Source organism: Chiloscyllium punctatum, chromosome 10 (assembly GCF_047496795.1).
Source record: "Chiloscyllium punctatum isolate Juve2018m chromosome 10, sChiPun1.3, whole genome shotgun sequence".
NCBI lineage: Eukaryota > Metazoa > Chordata > Chondrichthyes > Orectolobiformes > Hemiscylliidae > Chiloscyllium > Chiloscyllium punctatum.
In genome coordinates, this window is record NC_092748.1 from 24510203 (window position 1) to 24530938 (window position 20736).

At 42.7% G+C, this 20736-nt stretch overlaps 1 protein-coding gene across 3 annotated transcripts in view; it reads right to left on the bottom strand.

The window, feature by feature from the left end:
- rpe (ribulose-5-phosphate-3-epimerase) overlaps positions 1-20022 on the bottom strand; it is a 33485-nt gene extending 13463 nt beyond the window's left edge. The window contains exons 1-2 of one of the 3 annotated variants that reach the window (XM_072578718.1): positions 19862-20022; positions 5197-5276 (exon numbers count right to left, since the gene is read on the bottom strand). In XM_072578718.1, the coding sequence (XP_072434819.1) occupies positions 5197-5276; positions 19862-19983 (202 nt within the window). In that variant the 5' untranslated portion in view covers positions 19984-20022. Of the gene's footprint in view, positions 1-5196; positions 5277-17316; positions 17336-19861 lie in introns of those variants that run through there. The other 2 variants (XM_072578717.1, XM_072578719.1) reach the window with 2 other exon arrangements.
- Between the last annotated feature and the right edge of the window lie 714 nt (positions 20023-20736).

Consider the following 20736-nt stretch of genomic DNA (forward strand, 5'->3'; position numbering starts at 1 on the left):
TTGGATCTTCCAAAATGCATCACCTCACATTTGCCCGGATTGAACTCCATCTGCCATTTCTCCGCCCAACTCTAAAGACATATCGTGACTCCTTCCTCGTTTCAGATTGGTGCTACATTCCTGATATTTTTCCCAAGTTTTGTCTGTCTCATTTGCCTAGACCTCATGTACGCTTCCTTTTTTCTCTTAGCTAGTCTCACAATTTCACCCATCATTTATGGTTCCCTAATCTTGCTATTTCTGTCCCTCATTTTCACAAGAACATATCTCTCCTGAACTCTAATCAACCTCTCTTTAAAAGTCTCCCACATATCAAATGTGGATTTACCTTCAAACAGCTGCTCCCAATCTACATCCGCAAGCTCCTGCCGAGTTTTGCTATAGTTGGCCTTCCCCCAAGTTAGCACTCTTCCTTTAGGACCACACTTTCTTTGTCCATGTATACTCTAAACCTTTAGAGAAATGTGAACACTATTTCCAAAGTAATCCCCTACTGAAACTTCATCTACCTGGCCGGGCTCATTCCCCAACACCAGGTCCAGTATGGCCTCTTCCCCAGTTGGACTGTTTACATACTGCTCTATAAACCCTCCTGGATGGTTCTTACAAATTCTGCTTCATCTAGAGCTCTAATGCTAAATGAATCCCAGTCAATGTTGGGAAAATTAAAATCTCCTTTCACCACTACCCTGTTGCTCCTACATCTTTCATAATCTGTTTACATATTTGTACCTCTATCTCTCACTCACTGTTGGGAGTCCTGTAATACAGCCCCAACATTGTTACCACACCCTTCCTATATCTGAGCTCTTCCCATAATGCCTCACTGCTTGGGTCATCCTCAGTGCCCTCCTTTAGCACTGCTGTGATAGCTTCTTTGACCAGTAAAACAACTCCTCCACCCCTTTTACCTCCCTCTCTATCCCGTCTGTTTCTACACTGTAGGGAATTTAAACACACCGTCTGACACTTCTGATCCCCTGCAGAGACTCGTTATGCCACCTGTCTATGCTCCACTCATACTATTTGTATGATCTTTTGATCTGTCTGTCTACAAGTTCTGTGTCTGTGCACTTCACCTCACCCCATGAAGGAGCAGCATCCCAAAAGCTTGTGATTTAAAATAAACCTACAGTTCCAGGTTCGTCTCCTTCCCTTTGTGAATAAGCAGGTTACACTGGCAGATTTCCAAGAATCCTTAGAAGGATTTGGCTCTGTGATTACGTTTCCAAGGTTCTTAACAGTGAGTTTATACCTGAATAGGAATGAGCTGCGGGGTAGTCTGGCAGTGAGCATGTAAATATTCTGAGACAAAGAGAAAACCTGGATCCCAGCAACCTCCTGACCACAGGAATTAATTTTGCACTATCAAACCAAACAGTTCAGTGTCCAATTAAACAAGTGCATCCACTGTCTTTGTTGCTACTACCTTTAATATCCTGGATGCAACCCACCAGGTCCAAGGGGCTCACTGGGCTTTAGCACCATTAGTTTCTCTAGCACTTCTTCTCTGGTGATATTGCATTTATTTCTTCTCCTCCTTTTGCCCCTTAATTATTTAGCAATTCTTTTATTTAGCGCCTTCTACTGCGAGGACAGATGTATTTAATCAACTTTTCTGCCATTTCCTGGTCTCCCATTATTTCCCTCGCCTCATTCTCAAGGGGGCCATGTTCATTTTAGTCACATTCTTCCTTTTATGATTTTAAAAGCAGCTCTTGCTATCCATTTGGCTATTACTTGCTAGCCACAAAGTTCCTTTCCTTTTTTTGGTCCACTTTTGTTTTTAAAAATATTCCCATTGTTTAGTTTACCACTAATGTTTGCCAAATTGTACATTTTCTTTCAATCTGATGCCTTTCCTTAACTTTCCCGGTTAACCATGGCTAGCTTATCTCTTTCCTGGAATCCTTGCGTCATACTTGGGTACATTTTTGTTGCGAGCCATGATCTAATTTCTTAATCATTGCCATTATTTAACAACTGTCACTATCTGTTCCACCCGCTTCTCCTTCACTCTCTCAACAGTATAAAATACAACATTTTCCAGCTCCTTTCATTCTGAAGGCGTGTCACTGGGCTCAAACTGTTAGCTTTGTATTTGTCTTCATAGAAGCTGCCAGACCCACTGAGTTTCTACAGCATTTTGTTTTCATTTCAGATCTTAAGCATAAAGTGCCTGTGTGCATTTTTTCAAGCAAGGATGTATGTATTGGCACAGCTTAAACCTGGTGTTAATAATTTTTATTAGAATTAGATTGTTAGTTATTTAAGCAGCCTAGTTGACCCATTTCTCATACTGGGCTACAAACAATTTACAGCTATATAATTGGCAACAAAACATTTGCTGGCAACAACAATCCAACAATAATTGCTGCCTGTGTATGCTCAAGTCTGATCTCTCTTCTTCTGCACATAGAGTCAGAGTCCTACAGCACACAGAGACAGGTCCTTTAGATGGAGACTGATCCATGCTGACTGAAATGTTTGTTCCATGCTAACCACATTCCCTGCACTTGGCCCATATCCTTCTAAACCTCTCCGATCCATGTACTTGTCTAAATGCTGTTAATATATCTGCCTCAACTACTTCCGCTGGCAGCTCATTCCACATGTGTATCACCCTCTGTGTATAAAAAAAAGGTTGCTCCTCAGGTTCCCTTTTATGCTTTCCCCTCTAACCTTAAACTGATGTCCTCTAATCCTCAATTCCCCAACTCTGGGGAAAAGACTGAGTGCATTCACCCTATCTATGCCTCTTATGATCTTATACACCTCGATAAGAACCCCACCCCAGTCTCCTACACTCTAAAGAAAAAATGTCCAAGCTTGCCCAACCTCTCCCTATAACTCAGACCATTGAGTCCAGGCAACATCCTGTAAATTCCTTCTGCACTCTTTCCAGTTTAATAACATCCTTCCTATATCAAGGTGACCAAAACTGAACACAATATTCAAAGTGCAGCCTCAAAGTCCTGTACAACTGTGACATAACTTCCCAACTACTATACTTATTGCCCTGACTGATGAAGGCCAGTGTGCCAAAAGCCTTCTTCACTGCCCTGTCTATCTGTGACTCCACTTTCACAAAACTGTGACCCTGAACTCCAAGATCCCTCTGTTCCTCTACACTCCTTAAAGGCCCTACCACACGCAATAAAAGCAGTTTTAAAAAAAAATTAAATCTATTTTAATTGACACTTTTCTTACATTTAAAAATACTTTCAATTCTTGTAGTTTTAATGTTTTCTGGCTTTTTATCACTTTTTAAAAATGCCTTGAGTGTAGGCAGACGCAGCCTAACCTAGCCCCTTCCCCATTGCTGTCATTTTAAAATCGACATTCAAAGGTCGTGTTCATTTGTACTATACCGCATGATGTCAGAACTTGTTTGAAGTTTTTCAACCTCTTCCACTCCCAGTGAGGCCTACCCAACTTTAGTTACAAGCTTCAAAAGCAAAAGGAGAGAGAAAAATTCATCATCCTAATGTAAATAGATACAATCATTTATTTACCTTTCAGAAATAAGTGTATCAGTGTTAAGGAGTGACTGCGCTAGCACTGCAACTACTTAATTCAGGAGCCAAAAGTACTTGTTTGAAACTTGCTGAAAACAATAGCCACACAATAACAACACACCACAACAAATTCCTGTGGCATATTCAAAGCACCAGGCCTGCTTTTGTTGCTGAACTACTTATGACAAAGTTTAAAAGAAATAAGAGGGTACTGGGGAGCTGCATCTTGCTGCTACAATTCCAGAGAGAATCAGCTCTGAATGAATGGTCTGATTACAATTCAATGTTCTTCCTTTGTACCATCGTGCAGCATGTTGCCTGCCACACAACATGGGTCACATGTTTCACAAGAATCAAAGGTCGAAGGACATTTTAACCTCAACCCAATTTTTAAATAAAAGGAATCAAGTAACTCAATTGGACAAATTCCACAAAATTATAAAGAATACTAGGCAGCTTTCAAAATCAAGGTTGTCTGATTGTCAAATTATTCTCTTTAATCTTCCACAAAAAGTGAGGAAACAGGTGCAAGTGTAGAAAGCGTATCCCAAATGTGGGTTGAATAATACAGTTCAACATAGCATGTGCCAGATGACTAACATAGAACTCTCAGTTACAGTTACTAGGAGGATAACATAGCTCTCCCATTTAATATCTCAAAAGAACAGCTTGCAACTCGGTTACTCCCATTTGGAGACAGTATGCATTTCTGTTACTCTCACGAAGGGATAGCATTTTCTCTCCATTACTCCCACTTCTGGACAGTACCTCAGTTACTCTGACTAGGGGACAGTACTCTAACTAGAATTTTATTTTTCAGTTATGCTAGTTGGGGACAATACCTGTCTGGAAAAGCACAGGTCGGGCAGCATCAGAGGAGGAGGAGGAGGACAGTCGATGTTTCAGGTATAGGCCCTTCATCACATTCCCAAAGCATCGACTCCCCTGCTCCTCTCATGAAAAGCACCTGCCGTGCTTTTCCAGCACCACTTTTCAACTTGGATTCTCTGTTACTGTCACTTGGGGTCAGTATTTATCTCAGTCCCTCGCATTTGGCAAGTGTTTATGCTGGTTATTCTCATTATGAAGATGGCATTCTTCTCAATTACTCGCACTCAACAGTATTTACTGCTCATTTAGAGGACACTATTTGTCTCTCAGTCGCCCTCACTCGGAGTTTCAGAGGTACAAGAGTTCAAATTTATTTTTTGATGCTGTCACTGAGTATACAAGTCTGAATCTGAGCTAATCGCTTGAAAGCATCTCAATATTTAGTGGCTTTGTGATTTCAAGTTCTGAACAGTGAGTTTATACCTGAATTGGAATGAACTTCCTGTGGCTGCAGGGTAGTCAGGCAGTGAGCATGTAAATATTCTGAGGAGACAAAGAAAACCTGGCTCCCAGCAACCTCCTGACCACAGGAATTAATTTTGTGCTATCAATGAACAGCTCAGTGTCCAATTAAATAATGTCCTTCATCATTTCTGCATGAAGTCCAAAATGCTTAGGACTTTTGGAAACCATCCCACTAATTTCAAAGAAGGAAAGTAGCTCACTGCAGTGAGGCTGCATTATCAGGTGCTGACAATAACTGGCCTCAATCCCATCCAAACACTTCTATATGCCACAGTTTCCAAAACATCACTGACAACACCACAGTGAAACTCAGAAGTCTTACCAAAGAAGGGTTCTTGGCCAAGTTCCTTCCGAAGACATTCTACGACAGGATGACCAAACGTGATATTAGGCACAAAATGTCTGCAAGAGAGAGGACACAAGTTCTTAAAAGCAAGTCTTGAAGCAAGGTGTTTCACAAGACAGCATGATGCTATTTACCCAGTCATGTCAGCATTAATTCTTTGCAAGAGCTGTCCAATTTCCCCTCTCACTCCAGTTTTCTCCTCACAACCCTGCAAATGATTTCTCTTCAAGTGGATGTCTTGTGAAAATTTGGAATTTGCACTCCCCCCATTCTTTCAGGGGGTGTCCCAAAGACTACCAACCCTTAGCCTGATAATAGTTCACATCGTTTTCCCCAATCACTTCAAATCAGTGGTCACTGACTAGCAAGTTGTTTGTCAGAGCAAACAGTTTCTCACTAGGCTCTAACAAAAGGTGCAGCTAATTGATTAGATTAGATTAGATTCCCTACATGGTGGAAACAGGCCCTTTGGCCCAACCATTCGAAGGAGAACAATCCCAGCATCCCCAGTCTCTCCATATAAATGCAGTTCCTCATTTCTGGTACCATTCCAGTAAACCCTCCCCAAGGTCTGACATCCTCCCTAAAGCATGAAGCCCAGATACGTACAAAATAACCCAACTCAGATCTAACAATGGTTTCGTAAAGGCCAAGTATGATTCCTCAGATTTGTTTTCTACATTCCATATGTCAGTGTTATGAACAGATTAAAAAAAACTTTATCATATAGACATATATGGGTGGCACAGTGGTTAGCACTGCTGCCTCACAGCGCCAGAGATCCGGGTTCAGTTCCCGCCTCAGTCTGTGTGGAGTTTGCACATTCTCCCCGTGTCTACGTGGGTTTCCTCCGGGTGCTCCGGTTTCCTCCCACAATCCAAAAATGTGCAGGTTAGGTGAATTGGCCATGCTAAATTGCCCGTAGTGTTAGGTGAAGGGGTAAATGTAGGGGAATGGGTCTGGGTGGGTTGCGCTTCAGCGGGTTGGTGTGGACTTGTTGGGCCGAAGGGCCTGTTTCCACACTAAGTAATCTAATAAAATCTATATTTAGAGTTGAGTGTGGTCAGGTTAGGCAGCATCCGAGGAGCAGGAGAATCAACGTTTCCTGATGAAGGGCATATGCCCGAAAAGTCTATTTTTCTGCTCCAGCACCACACTCTTGACTCTGATCGCCAGCATCTGCAGTTCTCTTTCTCCACACATATATTTAGCAACTATTTGAAAAAACCATTAAAAAAGCCCACGCAATAATGAGCAAGTTGGCTGCTCTAGACACTTCCAGTAATTCTAATCAAATCAAAAATCATCTCTGGCATGGCTCACCTCCCATTGTGTGAGCATTCTAGTATAGGAATAGAAGACTAGATACGAAGAAATAGAAGACAATATGTCAGTTCTGAACAAAGGAAACTAGTGAAAGACACTGCGCACAAGCTGGTGCTAATAACTCCAGGTATCCGCTGCAACAACAAATTCTGACCGGGACATCAAAAGCCAACTTGGTAGCTGCCTCAGTTACATGACAAACATATGACCTTTTCGCAATTGCTTTTAAGTATACAATTTTTGATACCGTCCTCTTGGACATCCAAGAGAGAGTGTCTAATTCCCTGTGTTTTCAATGCATTAACACATTTTGCATTAACCCCAAGTAATTTGCCTTGGGCCATTTTTTAAATTGGCTTTCACAAACAGAGTCTTTTGGGTAGACACATGACTGCCTATTTTTTCAAAGAGAAAAATATTAGAAAAGTCAAACCACCTTTATTTCAGATAGAAGAGGGATGTCGTTCAAAGGTTCCATTCACCTCTCCCTCATGTCTGTGGCATCAGTGTTGCACTTGCTTACTGAACCGCCTCATCAACTTTACCTAGAAGGAACTCAAATTTTCACTCCCCAGGCTGCAATGTTTCTGCATCATTCCTCCAATTTAGGACCAAGTAAAAACTGCAAGAACTGTAGATGCTGTAAATCAGAAACAAGAATAGAAATTGCTAGAAAAGCTCAGCAGGTCGGGGCAGCACGTGTGGGAAGAAATCAGAGTTAGCATTTCTGGTCAAGTGACCCTTCATCAGACCCGAAATGTGTCACTTGACCAGAAATGTTAACTCTGATTTCTCTCCACAGATGCTGCCAGATCTGCTGAGCTTTTCCAGCAATTTCTATTTTTGCCTCCAATTTAGGTGACGCCCAAGACGATGGTGGAGTAGGGCTCCTGAGCTCAGGGCTCATCTGCTTTCCTATTTACTCTCTCCTTCCTTACTTAGCTTTTGTACCTATGGTTCTCTGAAGAACTCAGACAGCATCAACAGTGCTGAGTTATCCCAGCACGGATTAGTAGTGGAGCAGAGTGAGTCTGCACAGACTCGAGTGAGCCATTACTTACTTTTGCAGGGCGAGCACAGGACCTGGAATTGGTGGCTGCTTTATCGGCAGAGGCAACGCCAGTGAGGCGTGCCCAAGTAGTGAAAGATGGCACCTAAGGATCAAAGTGGTGCTCAGCGGTGGTGCTCCTGAGCCAGCTGAGGACTCACATAGGAGGCAGCGGAATGGAGATGGGACTTCTCCTTAAGCTATACTTTTTCGTTTTTCTTAAACTATTTAAAATAGAGCTGGATTGTGGTGATGAATGAAAGCTTTGCACTGCATTTTACTGATATTTCTCACTATAAAATACATGTAAAAATGAAATCACTTAAACAAGTCAGATTATTTACATAATATGGTCACGTGGCAAGCATCCACCCACTGAGATTTCAATGTATTTCTGAACCCTGCTACTTTTATGTTGCAGATCAATCACATCTAATTTCTTTCAGCCACAAACTCCATAACTGCACTCCTTAGCCCAGAGTCATTTATACATATAATATATTATATAAATGATAAGTGGGAAAATAAAAGTACCCATCCCAGGCCAACTAAATCAAATTGCTCTCCATTCACCAGGAGCTTCTGTCTTTTACTTTCAAAGTTCCACCTTACCATTACAACCATATATTTCTACACAATAGGAGAAGGCCTTTGATATGGTAGACTGGTTAAAGTTAGACCACATGGGATCCAGGGAGAGCCAGTCAATTGGATACAAAATTGGCTTGATGGCAGGAAACAGAGGATGGCGGTAAAGGTTTATTATTCACACTGGAGGCCCGAGACCAGGAGTGTGCTACAAGAATCCGTGCTGCCTCCACTGTCGTTCGTCATTTATATAAATTATTTGGATGAGAATATCAGAAGCATGGTTAATATGTTTGCAGACGATAGCAAAGCTGGTGCTATAGTGGACAGTGAAGAAGAATATCTAAGAGTACAACACAATCTCGATCAACTGGGCCAGTGGACCAAGGAATGGCAGATGGAGTTCAACGCAGGTAAAAACAAGGTGTTGCATTTTGGCAAGACAAAACCAGGACAGGTCTTACACAGTTAATGGTAAAACCCTGAGAAGTGTTGTCAAGCAGAGACCTAGGGGTACAGGTACGTAGTTCCTTGAAAGTGGTGTCACAGAGAGACAGAGTGGTGAAGAAGGTCAGAGTATTATGTGCAGCAGTTGAGACATTGGTATGGCTACATTTAGAGTACTGTGTACAATTCTAGTCGCCCCGCTATAGGAAGGATGAGATTAAACTGGAAACTGTGCAAGAAAGATTTACAAGAAATGTTACTTTGCGTTATAAGGAATGGCTGGATAGGCTGGCCCTGGTGTCCCAGTGGAAACCTTGTGGTAACATTTACTCCATGTCCACTCTATGCAGGTCTCTCAGTATTCTGAGTTTCAATGTAAAACCCTAAATTGGTGGTTCTAAAGTTGCGACTAAATAGAAGATAATTCGTGTATTGAATGAATATTTCTTCCCAAATGCTCCTCCTATCTGTTGAAATTAGTAAAATCATTGATCACAGAAGGAATAAGATAGAAGTTAGAAAAACACAAATTTATCAAAGTTAAAAATCACAACACCAGGTTATAGTCCAACAGGTTTAATTGGAAGACACTAGCTTTTGGAGCGACGCTCCTTCATCACAATCACCTGATGAAGGAGCGTCACTCCGAAAGCTAGTGCTTCCAATTAAACCTGTTGGACTATAACCTGGTGTTGCGTGATTTTTAACTTTGTACACCCCAGTATCTCCAAATCACAAATTAATAGGGTGACATGTGCCCAGAGTACTCCAACATGAACTTACACAGAGCCCATACTTCACCTCATCAAGTAAAACTCGACAAATCAAAAGGGCACTCAGGCAGACTATGTTAACCTTAGTCAAAAAGCTTGTATCGGAAGGTAGTGGTGTAGCAATATATAATGGGAATGCACAAGAGGACCAGATTGGAGCAGATTATTTTGGTTGCTTCCATGGAAGGATTTGAAATTCAAAGAAACGATAAGTTTACAATCAAGGCAGACCTGGGAACCAAAACCATCACCGAGTACAGGGATCAAGGGTGAACAGGACTTGGTGCGTCTGAATACAGCAAGATATATATTCACAAGAGGATTGCATGTGAGGGGCTACTAAGGAGTATAGAGCTGTAGCCTCAAGGAAACAAATGTTTGCTCAGAGGTTTCAGAAGCAGATAGAGTGCAGAGGGAGCAGTAAAAGAGGGGTATTGTTAATGATGGCTACAAGCTCATGTCTGGACTAAATAATATATCAGGTTACATTTAAACTCTCTCAATTGAGAGGATGGAGTTAGACGCTGACAACTAGAGCTTGTGGGAAGGATTTAAGATGATGGCTTCATTCTTCCTGATATTTAGTTAGAGCAAATTTCTGCTTATTGTGTAGCAAATACCCAGGTAAAATGTCAGCTCATTCAGAGACAGTAAAGGTGGTGGCACTTCGAGCTATGTGTCAGATGTTAAATCCCACGAGCTATTGGAGGTGCAGCCCATAGATAAGAAATAGATGCAGGAAGAGATTGTGGTGGATTGCTGATTAGGAATCAAAATGTGGAATTTGTATGGATGGAGGTGAAAAAACCACCAGGGGGCAGAAAACATTGTTGGTGGTGGTTTCCATAGGACCCCAAACAGTAGCTGAGATGCAAGGGAAGGCATCAAACAGGACATTGGAGAGACATAAGCAATAGGGGTACAACTGTAATCATGGGTGATTTTAATCTACATAGGGATTGGAGCTGTACCCATCCATTGCAAGTAGGGCGTATTCCATTATGGGCCTTGTAAGTGAGTTATTGTCAGTCTCTGACCTGCTCTTGTAGCCACTGTATTTCTATGACAACTCCAGTTGAGTTTCTGATCGTTGCTAATCCCAAGGGATCAGCTGGTCAGAGATTCAGTGATTGTAAAACCACTATCTCGAGGGACGGTGGTTAGATTGTCTCTTACTAGAGATAGTCATTGCCTGGTATATGAGTGGAGTGAATGCTACTTGTCAGCCCAGACCTGGATATTGTCTAGATCTTGATGCATTTGCAAATGGACTGCTTCAAAATCTGAGTCGCAAATAGTGACAAATCTTGAATAATCATTGGTGAACATTTCCACTGCGTACCTTTGGATGGAGGGAAATTCATTGAGGAAGCAGCAAAAAAAAAAACAGGTTAACCTAGGACACTACCCTGAGGAAATCTTGAAGAGATGGCCTGCAGCGGAGATGACTAACCTCCAATAACCACAACCTATAAAGCCTTTGATAAGGTTCCACATGGTAGGCTGTTGCAGAAAATGCAGAGGCATGGGATGGAGGGTGATTTAGCAGTTTGGATTAGAAACTGGCTTTCTGAAAGAAGGCAGCAAGTGGTGGTTAATGAAAAATATTCAGCCTGGAGTCCGGTTACTAGTGTGTGCCACAAGGATCTGTTTTGGGACCACTGCTGTTTGTCATTTTTATAAATGCAGGCATAGGTGGATGGATTAGTAAATTTGCAGACGACACTAAAGTCGGTGGAATAGTGGACAGTTTGGAAGAATGTTACAGGTTGCAGGGGAACTTGGATAAACTGCAGAATTGGGCTGAGAGGTGGCAAATGGAGTTCAATGCAGCTAAATGTGAGGTGATTCACTTTGGGAAGAATAACAGGAAGGCTGAGTACTGTGTCAACGGAAAGATTCTTGGTAGTGTGGATGTGCAGAGGGATCTTGGAGTCCATGTGCATAGATCCCTAAAAGTTGCCACCCAGGTTGATAGTGCCGTTAAGAAGGCATACGGTATGTTAGGTTTCATTAGTAGAGGGATTGAGTTCTGGAGCCACAATATCATGCTGCAAAACACTAGTGCAGCCACACTTGGAATATTGCGTACAGTGCTGGTCGCCATATTTCGGGAAGGATGTGGAAGAGGAGATTTACCAGGATGTTGCCTGGTCTGGAAGGAAGGCCTTATGAGGAAAGGCTGAGAGACTTGGGTCTGTTCTCATTGGAAAGAAGGCGGCTTAGAGGGGATTTGATAGAGACATACAAGATGATCAGAGGATTAGATAGGGTAGACAGTGAAAGTCTTTTTCCTAGGATAATGATGTCAACTTGTACGAGGGGGCATAACTACAAACTGAGGGGTGATAGATTTAAGACAGATGTCAGAGGCAAGTACTTTAGACAGAGTGTGTTAAGGGCGTGGAATGCCCTACCTGCCAATGTAGTTAACTCAGCCACATTAGGGAGATCTAAACAACCCTTGGATAAGCACATGGATGATGATGGGATAGTGTAGTGGGACGAGCTGAGAATAGTTCACAGGTTGGCGCAACACCGAGGGGCGAAGGGTCTGTTCTGTGCTGTATTATTCTATGTTCTATGAGCCAGATATGACTTCAACCGTGGAGAGTTTGTCCCATGATTCCCATTGACTCCAGTTTTGCCAGGACTCCTAGCTCTTTTGTCCATGGTTGAATCAAGGCTGTAATGAGGTCAGGAGCTGAGTAGTCCTGGCAGAAGCCAAACTAGACATCTTTCAGCTGGTTATTGCTGAGCAAGTGCTGCTCGTTAGCACTGTTGATGACACCTCCCATCACTTCACAGAAACAGACCCTTTGGCCCATCTTGTCCATGATTTGCTAAATGAATCTAGTCCCATTTGCCAACACTTGGCCAATGTCCTGCTAAACCTTTCCTATTCATATACCCATCCAGATGCCTTTTAAATGTTGTAATTGTACCAGCCTCCACCACTTCCTCTGTCAGCTCATTCCATATACACACCACTCTTGGCATGAAAAAGATGCCCTTTCGGTCCCTTTTAAATCTTTCCCCCTCTCACTACGAACTCGATCACCTGAGGAAAAAGACCTTGTCTATTTATCCTATCCATGCCCCGCATGATTTTATAAACCTCTAGAAGGTCATCCCTCAGCCTCCAATACTCCAGGGAAAACAGCCCCAGCCTATCCCTCTCGCTCAAATCCTCCAACCCTGGCAACATCCTTGTAAATCTTTTCCGAACACTTTCAAGATTCACAACATCCTTCCGAAAGGAAGCAGGCCAGAAATCGCACACAATATTCCAACAGTGGCCTAACCAATGTCCTGTATAGCCGCAATATGACCTCCCAACCTTTACAGTCAACTGTCTGACCAATAAAGGAAAGCATACTGAACACCACCTTCACGTTCTATGTTCACCATCCTATCTACCTGTGACTCTACTTTCAAGGAACCGTGAATCTGCACTCCAAATGCTCAGCAACACTCCCCAGGATCTTACCATTAAGTGTACAAGTCATGCCCTGATTTGTCTTTCCAAAATGTAGCACCTCACATTTATCTAAATTAAAATCCATCTGCCACTACTTGACCCATTGGCCCATCTGATCAAAATCCTGTTTTACTCGGAGGTAACCTTCTTTGCCATCCACCACCTCTCCAATGTTGGTGTTATCTGCAAACTTACTAACTCTACCTCCTATGTTCACATCCAAATAATTTATATAAAAGTGACAAAAAGTAGCGGACTTAGCATTGATCCTTGTGGCACACCACAGGCCTCCAGTCTAAAATGCAACCCTCCACCACCACCCTCTGTCTTCTACCTTCGAGGCAGTTCTGTATCCAAATTGCTAATTCTCCCTGTATTTCAAGTCATCTTATACAATCCCCAGTGTGGAAACAGGCCCTTCGGCTCAACAAGTCCACACCGACCCTCTGAACAGTAACCCACCCAAGACCCATTCCTCTACCCTATCACTCTACATTTACCCGTAACTAATGCACCTAACCTACACATCCCTGAAACTACAGGCAATTTAGCATGGCCAATTCATACAACATGCACATCTTTGGACTGTGGAGAGGAAACCGGAGCACCCAGAGGAAACCCATACAGACATGGAGAGAACATGCAAACCACACAGATAGATGGTCACCCGAAGTTGGAATCTAACCCAGGTTCCTGGCACTGTGAGACAGCAGTGCTGAACACTGAGTCACTATGCCATCCTTACTAACCGCTCTACCAAAAGGAACCTTGTCAAACTCCATACAGATCATGTCCATACAGATCATGTCCATACAGATCATGTCCATACAGATCATGTCCATACAGATCATGTCCATACAGATCATGTCCATACAGATCATGTCCATACAGATCATGTCCATACAGATCATGTCCATACAGATCATGTCCATACAGATCATGTCCATACAGATCATGTCCATACAGATCATGTCCATACAGATCATGTCCATACAGATCATGTCCATACAGATCATGTCCATACAGATCATGTCCATACAGATCATGTCCATACAGATCATGTCCATACAGATCATGTCCATACAGATCATGTCCACTACTCTGCCCTCAATTTCTTCAAAATTCATCATTACTTCTTCAAAAACTCAATCAAGTTCATGAGACATGATTTCCCACACACAAAGCCATGTTGACTACCCCTAATGAGTCCTTGTCTTTCCAAATACATGTCAATCCTGTCTCTCAGGATTCCCTACAACAACTTGCCCACCACCAATGTCAGGCTCACAGGTCTACAGTCTCTTGGCTTTTCCTTAGCACCCTTCTTAAATAATGGTACCACATTAGTCAACCTCCGGCACCTCACCTGTGGCTATCGATAATCTAAATATCCCAGCAATCATTTCCCTAGCTTCCCACAGAGTTCTCGGCTACACCTGATCAGGTCCATGGGATTAATTCACCTTTATGCATTTCAAGACATCCAGCACCACCTCCTCTGTAATATGGACATTTTTCAAGATGTCACCATCTATTTCGCAACATTCTACATCTTCCATGTCCTTCTCCACAATAAACACTAATGCAAAATTCTCATTTAATATCTCCATCTCCTGCAGTTCCCCTCACAGGCTGCCTTGATAATCTTTGAGGGGTGCTATTCTCTCCTTAGTTACCTTTTTGTATTTGTAGAATCCCTTTGGATTGTCCAAAACCCTATTTGCCAAAGCTATGTCCCCTTTTTGCCATCCTGATTTCCCTCTTAGGTATACTCCAAGGACTCACTCAGTCAGTCTCTCCTGTCTATACTTGACATATGCTTCCTTCTTTTTCTTAACCAAAAACCTCAATTTCTCTAGTCTTCCAGCATTCCCCAAACCTACCAGCCTTGCCTTTCACCCCAACAGGTATATACAGTCTCTAGACTCTTATTTCATTTTTGAAGACTTTCCATTTTCCAGCCATTCCATTACCTGTGAACATCTGTCCCCAATCAATTTTTATAAAACGGAGAACATTATAGCGCAATATAGGTCCATTGGCCCTCGATGTTGCATCAAACTATGGAACCAATTGTAGCCTATCTATTCCATTTTCATTCATATGTTTATCCATTGACCACTTAAACGTTCCTAAAGTTGTTGAGTCTACTACTGTTGCAGGCAGTGCATTCCATGCCCCTACTACTAAAGAAAAATACCTCTGACATCTGCCCTATATCCATCACTCTTCAATTTAAAGCTATTGTCCTCTCGTGCTAGCCATCACCATCCAAGGAAAAAGGCTCTCACTGTCCACCCTATCTAACCCTCTGATTATCTTCTACGTCTCAATTAAGTCACCTCTCAACCACCTTCTCTCTAACAAAAACAGCCTCAAGTCCCTCAGCCTTTCCTCATAAGACCTTCCCTCTATACCAGGCAACATCCTAGTAATTCTCCTCAACCCTTTCCAAAGCTTCCACATCCTTCCTAAAACGCAGTGACCAGAACTGGTTGCAACAGTGCTGCCTGATAGTATCAAAACTGGCCTTCCTACAATTTAGAACTTCAAGTTTTAGATCCGGTCTATCTTTTTCCATCACTGTTTTAAAACTAATAGAATTATGGTTGCTGGCCTCAAAAGTGCTCCCTCAGTCACTTCCCCTGCCTTGGTTCCCAAGAGTGGGTCAAGTTTTGCAGCTTCTCTAGTAGGTACATCCACATACTGAATCAAAATTTTCTTGTACGCACTTAAATTCCTCTCCATCTAAATCCTTAACACTATGGCAGTCCCAGTCTACGTTTGGAAAGTTAAAACTCCCTATCATTACCATCCTATTATTCTCACAGATAACTGAAATCTCCTTACAAATTCCTTTCTCAAATTTCCCACTGACTTCTATAGTACAATCTTAATAAGGTGATCATCCCTTTCTTATTTCTCAGTTCCACTCAACTTCCCTGCACGTATTTCCAGAAATATCCTCTTTAAATGCAGCTATAATGTCAACCCTCAAAAATGCCACCCCCCCCCCCATTATTTAATGTGGCACCATTATTTAAGTAAACTGATTAGCCAAATTGGATTTGCTCTGCTTTTTCGGGACAGGATACACCTAGGCAGTTTTCGACATTGTCAAGAAGATTTTTGTGTTGCGAATGTACTGGAAGAGCTCGGCCAGGGACTTATGATAGGGAACAAAGAAATGGCACATACTTTGTTCTGACTTCACAAAATTTGGTATGAATACTTTCTGAAAAACATGAGGAAACCTGCCATCCAGTGGAAGAGGGGAAATTGAAGAAAATCAGTATTAGTATAAAAAAAAGTGCATGAGAAATTAATGTTAAACTCCCCAGGGACTGGCAATCTACATTCTAGAATAATAAAGGAAATGACCCTGATGTATTCGTGACCATCTTCCAAAATTCAATACACTCTGGAGCAGTTTCGGCAGAATAAAGTGTGACAAACACTTTTTAAAAATGGAGTGAGAGAGAAAACAGTATTATAGACCCATTAGCCTTACATCGGTAGTGGGGGAAATGCTTATGTCTATTATGTAAGAAGTGATAACAGAATATTGGAAATCTTGAAGTCTGCATATGTTTACGAAAGAAAAATTATGCTTAACTAACCTTCTGGAATTTTTTGAAGATGTACTACTAGATCAGGGAGAAACAGTAGTAGGTAAAATTAATGCATATGGGATTGGGGGCAATATACTGGCATGGATTGAGAACTGGTTGACAGTTCAGAAGCAGAAAGTGAGAATAGGTGGCAGGCATAGACTACTGGGGATGCATCAGAATCAATGTTGGGGGACCAGCTATTCACTAATTAAATATAATTAGTGGATAAACAATCTGGATAAAAGGAACTAAATGCAACATTTCCAAATTTGCAGATGATACAAAACTGGGCAACAGTGAAAGTTGCCAGGAGATATAAGGAGGCTTCAAAATGATCAAGACAGTCGAATGAGTGAGCAACCACATGGCAAATTCAATATTGCGTGGATAAATGTGATGTTGGTGTGAAAAATAAAAGGCCAAGCATTACTCAAATGGTGATACCTTGGGTGGCATGAATGTACAAGAGATCTGGGTGTCCTTATTGGTCAATTAAACTAGACAGGTAGGTGCAGCAAGCAACTTGGAAAGTATTGTGTATCGATCTCCACTGCGAAAGGATTGGAGTTCCAATATGGAAACGTCTTACTGCAGTTATACCGGGCCTTATTGAGACCAATACTTAAGAGTATTGCGTGCAGTTATGAATTCCCTACCTAAGGGAGGATATACTTGCCAGAGAAGGAGTACAGCAGAAATTCAGTGGGCTGACACAGGGGAGTGCAGACCTCTAACAGTTCAAAGATATGCAGGTAAGCTGGATTGTTCATGCTAAATTACCCATAATATTTGGACTAGCCATGGGAAATTTAGGCTTACCGTGATAGGGTGGGGGTGGTGAGTCTGGGTGGGATGCTCTTCAAAAGGGCACTGTAGACTTGATGGGCCAAACGACCTGCTTCCACACTGTAGGCATTATATGATTCTATAAACCCTTTACTACAACTCTGGACAATCCTTTAGTGCCCAGAATTAGAAATCAAAGACACAAGGGGTTAAGCGGTGTTATTGAGAATCAGCAAAACAACAGTTTTTGTACTTATGCCTCTATTTATAAAGCACAATGAAATGACTGGTTTCAGTAGGATACACTTTACAACCATGACCACTTGCAAATTACAGTCATTTATTGTGCAACCAACTTTATTAAACCCTGCCCCATGTCAAAATAACTTTGCTTGCTCATACTTCTGGAAATCTTCTTACAGGCTACTTTTTGATTTTCAGAAGCTGTGTTTTTGTTTCTCGGGGCCTCTTTCTCAATAGTACAGTAAGGTGGCTCAGTGGTTAGCACTGCTGCCTCTCAGCTTCAGGGACCTGAGTTCAATTCCAGCCTCGGGCGACTGTCTGGGTGGAGTTTACACATTCTCCCCAAGTCTGTGTGGGTTTCCTCCCACAATCCAAAGATGTGCACGTCAGGTGAATTAGCTATATTAAATTGGCATAGTGTTCAGGGATGTGTATGCTAGGTACATTAATCAGGGGTAAACATAGAATAACCAGAATAGGGGAATGGGTCTGGGTGGGTTACTCTTCGGAGGGTCGGTGTGGACTTGCTGGGCCAAACGGCCTGTTTCCACGCTGTAGGGATTCTATGATTATGTGAAGCAGTCATAAAGTAACTGTACCTTATGTATTCTGTGCAATACATAAGCAGCATTAGAAGATTTGATCAATATCCTCAATAATCATCACTGCTCCATCAAACAAAGCATCACTTTCCTAAACACCAAAGTATGCAAATTAGCACAAAACAACAGGCCTTATATTCACAAAGTGACACTTCTACACAAAGGAAAAGCCAACATGCCAATCATGCCGACTGATAAGATCAAACCTCACGTGCATTAGATGCATTTCCAATCCATATTTACAAAATGGGAAGATCTACTGCTTCTAAATCTCAACCAAAGATTTAAACCTTACAATTGTTAATTTTCATAGAAACATGGAGAACAGGACACGTAATCCATTCAGCCCTTGGAACCTGCTCCACTATTCAATCTGACCATGGCTGATCATCCAAATTCCCCTGATCTCCCTTTCTCCTTTATTCTCTTCGCCCTCTCACCCAACTTTATCATCTGTAAATTTGATGTTATATTTAGTTCCCTCATCTTATTCACAAATTATACAAATAGCTGGAGTTCAAGCACTGATTCCCATGGTAACTCCAACTGACTGTCACTTGGAAAAACAAGCTGTGAAATCTTATTTGTTACAATGACATCTACAATATTTATCCCACATAGTAGCTCCTGAACTTATGCAGTTAGAGGACAGTTTGCATTCGTTTGCAATAGAGAGACTAAGTTTCCCTGACTCCTAGAGAGCTGAATATGCTTTGATCTCTCTTATTCATTCGTGGGACATGAGCATCGTTGGCCAGCCAACATTTATTGCCAGTCCCTAATTGCCTTTACTAACAGATTTAAAACTTTTTTGACTCCTTGATTTTCTAACACTGGACATCACACTCCCAGACCATGCTGTCAGCACTTTCTCGCACTCTGAGGACTGGACTCCCTCACACCAATCCCAATAACTTATTCAGCCACTTGAATTCCCAGCTACTCCCCCAATCACAGGCTGGTTCTCTCCTGCATCTGTTGTTGAAGAAATGTGGATGTAAAATAACCTGAGACTGAAAGAGCCAGCACCTCACTCACTGTCACTCTTACATGTGGGGACATTCTGCAGTCATTGAGGGGGGTGGTGCACAAGTCCAGGCTCCATAAGGATACAAGGTCACAATGATTAATACTTTCCTAGGCCCTGGTGAAGGTACATTCCAACTGAATTGAACTGAACTGATGTCACGTGTACCGAGGCACAGTGAAAAGCTTTGTCTTGTGTGCAATACAGGCAGATCACAGAGTTAAGCAGCACAGATAAGTAAATAATAGGTAAACAGCGGCAAAAACAAAAACACAGGTACAGGTGAATGTTAAGAGTTTGAGAGTCCATTCAGTATTCTAATAAGAAGTTGTTACGAAACTGGCTGGTGCGTGTGTTCAGGCTTCTGTTCCTTCTCCCCGATGGTAGAAGTTGTGCCCTTAACGAAATTGGGATGATACAGGGGAAAGGCAGGGAAATGGGATTCAGGGAAATGGGATTCAGGGAAACTGAAAAACCTGCTGCTGTTCTGGAATTAATCGATAACAGCAAGAGTTAATTGGACACACAAACATGGATTGATAGGAAAGTAGTTTTCTTTCCCCCACCCCCCAGTTTGTGAGGAGTATCCCCGGGTGGAACCAGCAGGAAAACCCCAGTCAAACTGGTCCCTCCTGTGCATCGCAAACCCTTCACTCCACACCCTCCTCTAAACAACCCTCTTCCTCACACGACACACAACTAGTACCCGTCCATCACATCCAGGTGAAGGTAGTCGGCCCCGCAGTCCATCATCCTCTGACACTCAGCCCCGAGCCGGGACAGGTCGCTGTTTAAAATCGACGGTCCGATCCTGCAACCAGCCGCCATCCCTGACCTTCTACCCAGCCTGCCCCGCGCCTTCACTTCACTTCTGACCCTCTCCCCAGCCTGCCCCGCGCACCCTCACCCGGCTTCTACCCAGCCTGCCCCGCGCCTTCACTTCACTTCTGACCCTCTCCCCAGCCTGCCCCGCGCACCCTCACCCGGCTTCTACCCAGCCTGCCCCGCGCCTTCACTTCACTTCTGACCCTCTCCCCAGCCTGCCCCGCGCACCCTCACCCGGCTTCTACCCAGCCTGCCCCGCGCCTTCACTTCACTTCTGACCCTCTCCCCAGCCTGCCCCGCGCACCCTCACCCGGCTTCTACCCAGCCTGGCCCGCGCCCTTCCTCTCCTCCGCCGCAAACCTACTTCAGACCTTTACCCCGGCATGCTCTGCGAGTCAGAGCACGTGATCAGTGGTTGTGGGCGTGGGGATGGTTTCAAGGTGATGGCGGAAAACCCACTTCAAGCTGAAGAGATGGAGCAGACCGCTACAACGAGGAGGTTGGACCTCTTTGGTAATTAAAGCCAATCACCCAGAAAAGCTCTCTGTTAATAGTGTTAGAGAGTGAGTGGGAACTCCTAATTTCCACTACTTAAAGAAAAATAACAATGTATTTTTCCAGCTCTTAATAGTGAACAATAAACACAACCATTAACAAATCCAAGCCCCTTATGTAATGACGATCTGATCCCAACTTTATAAAAGTAATGCTCCAATAACACAATTATTAAACATTACATTAATTTAAGTCCACACA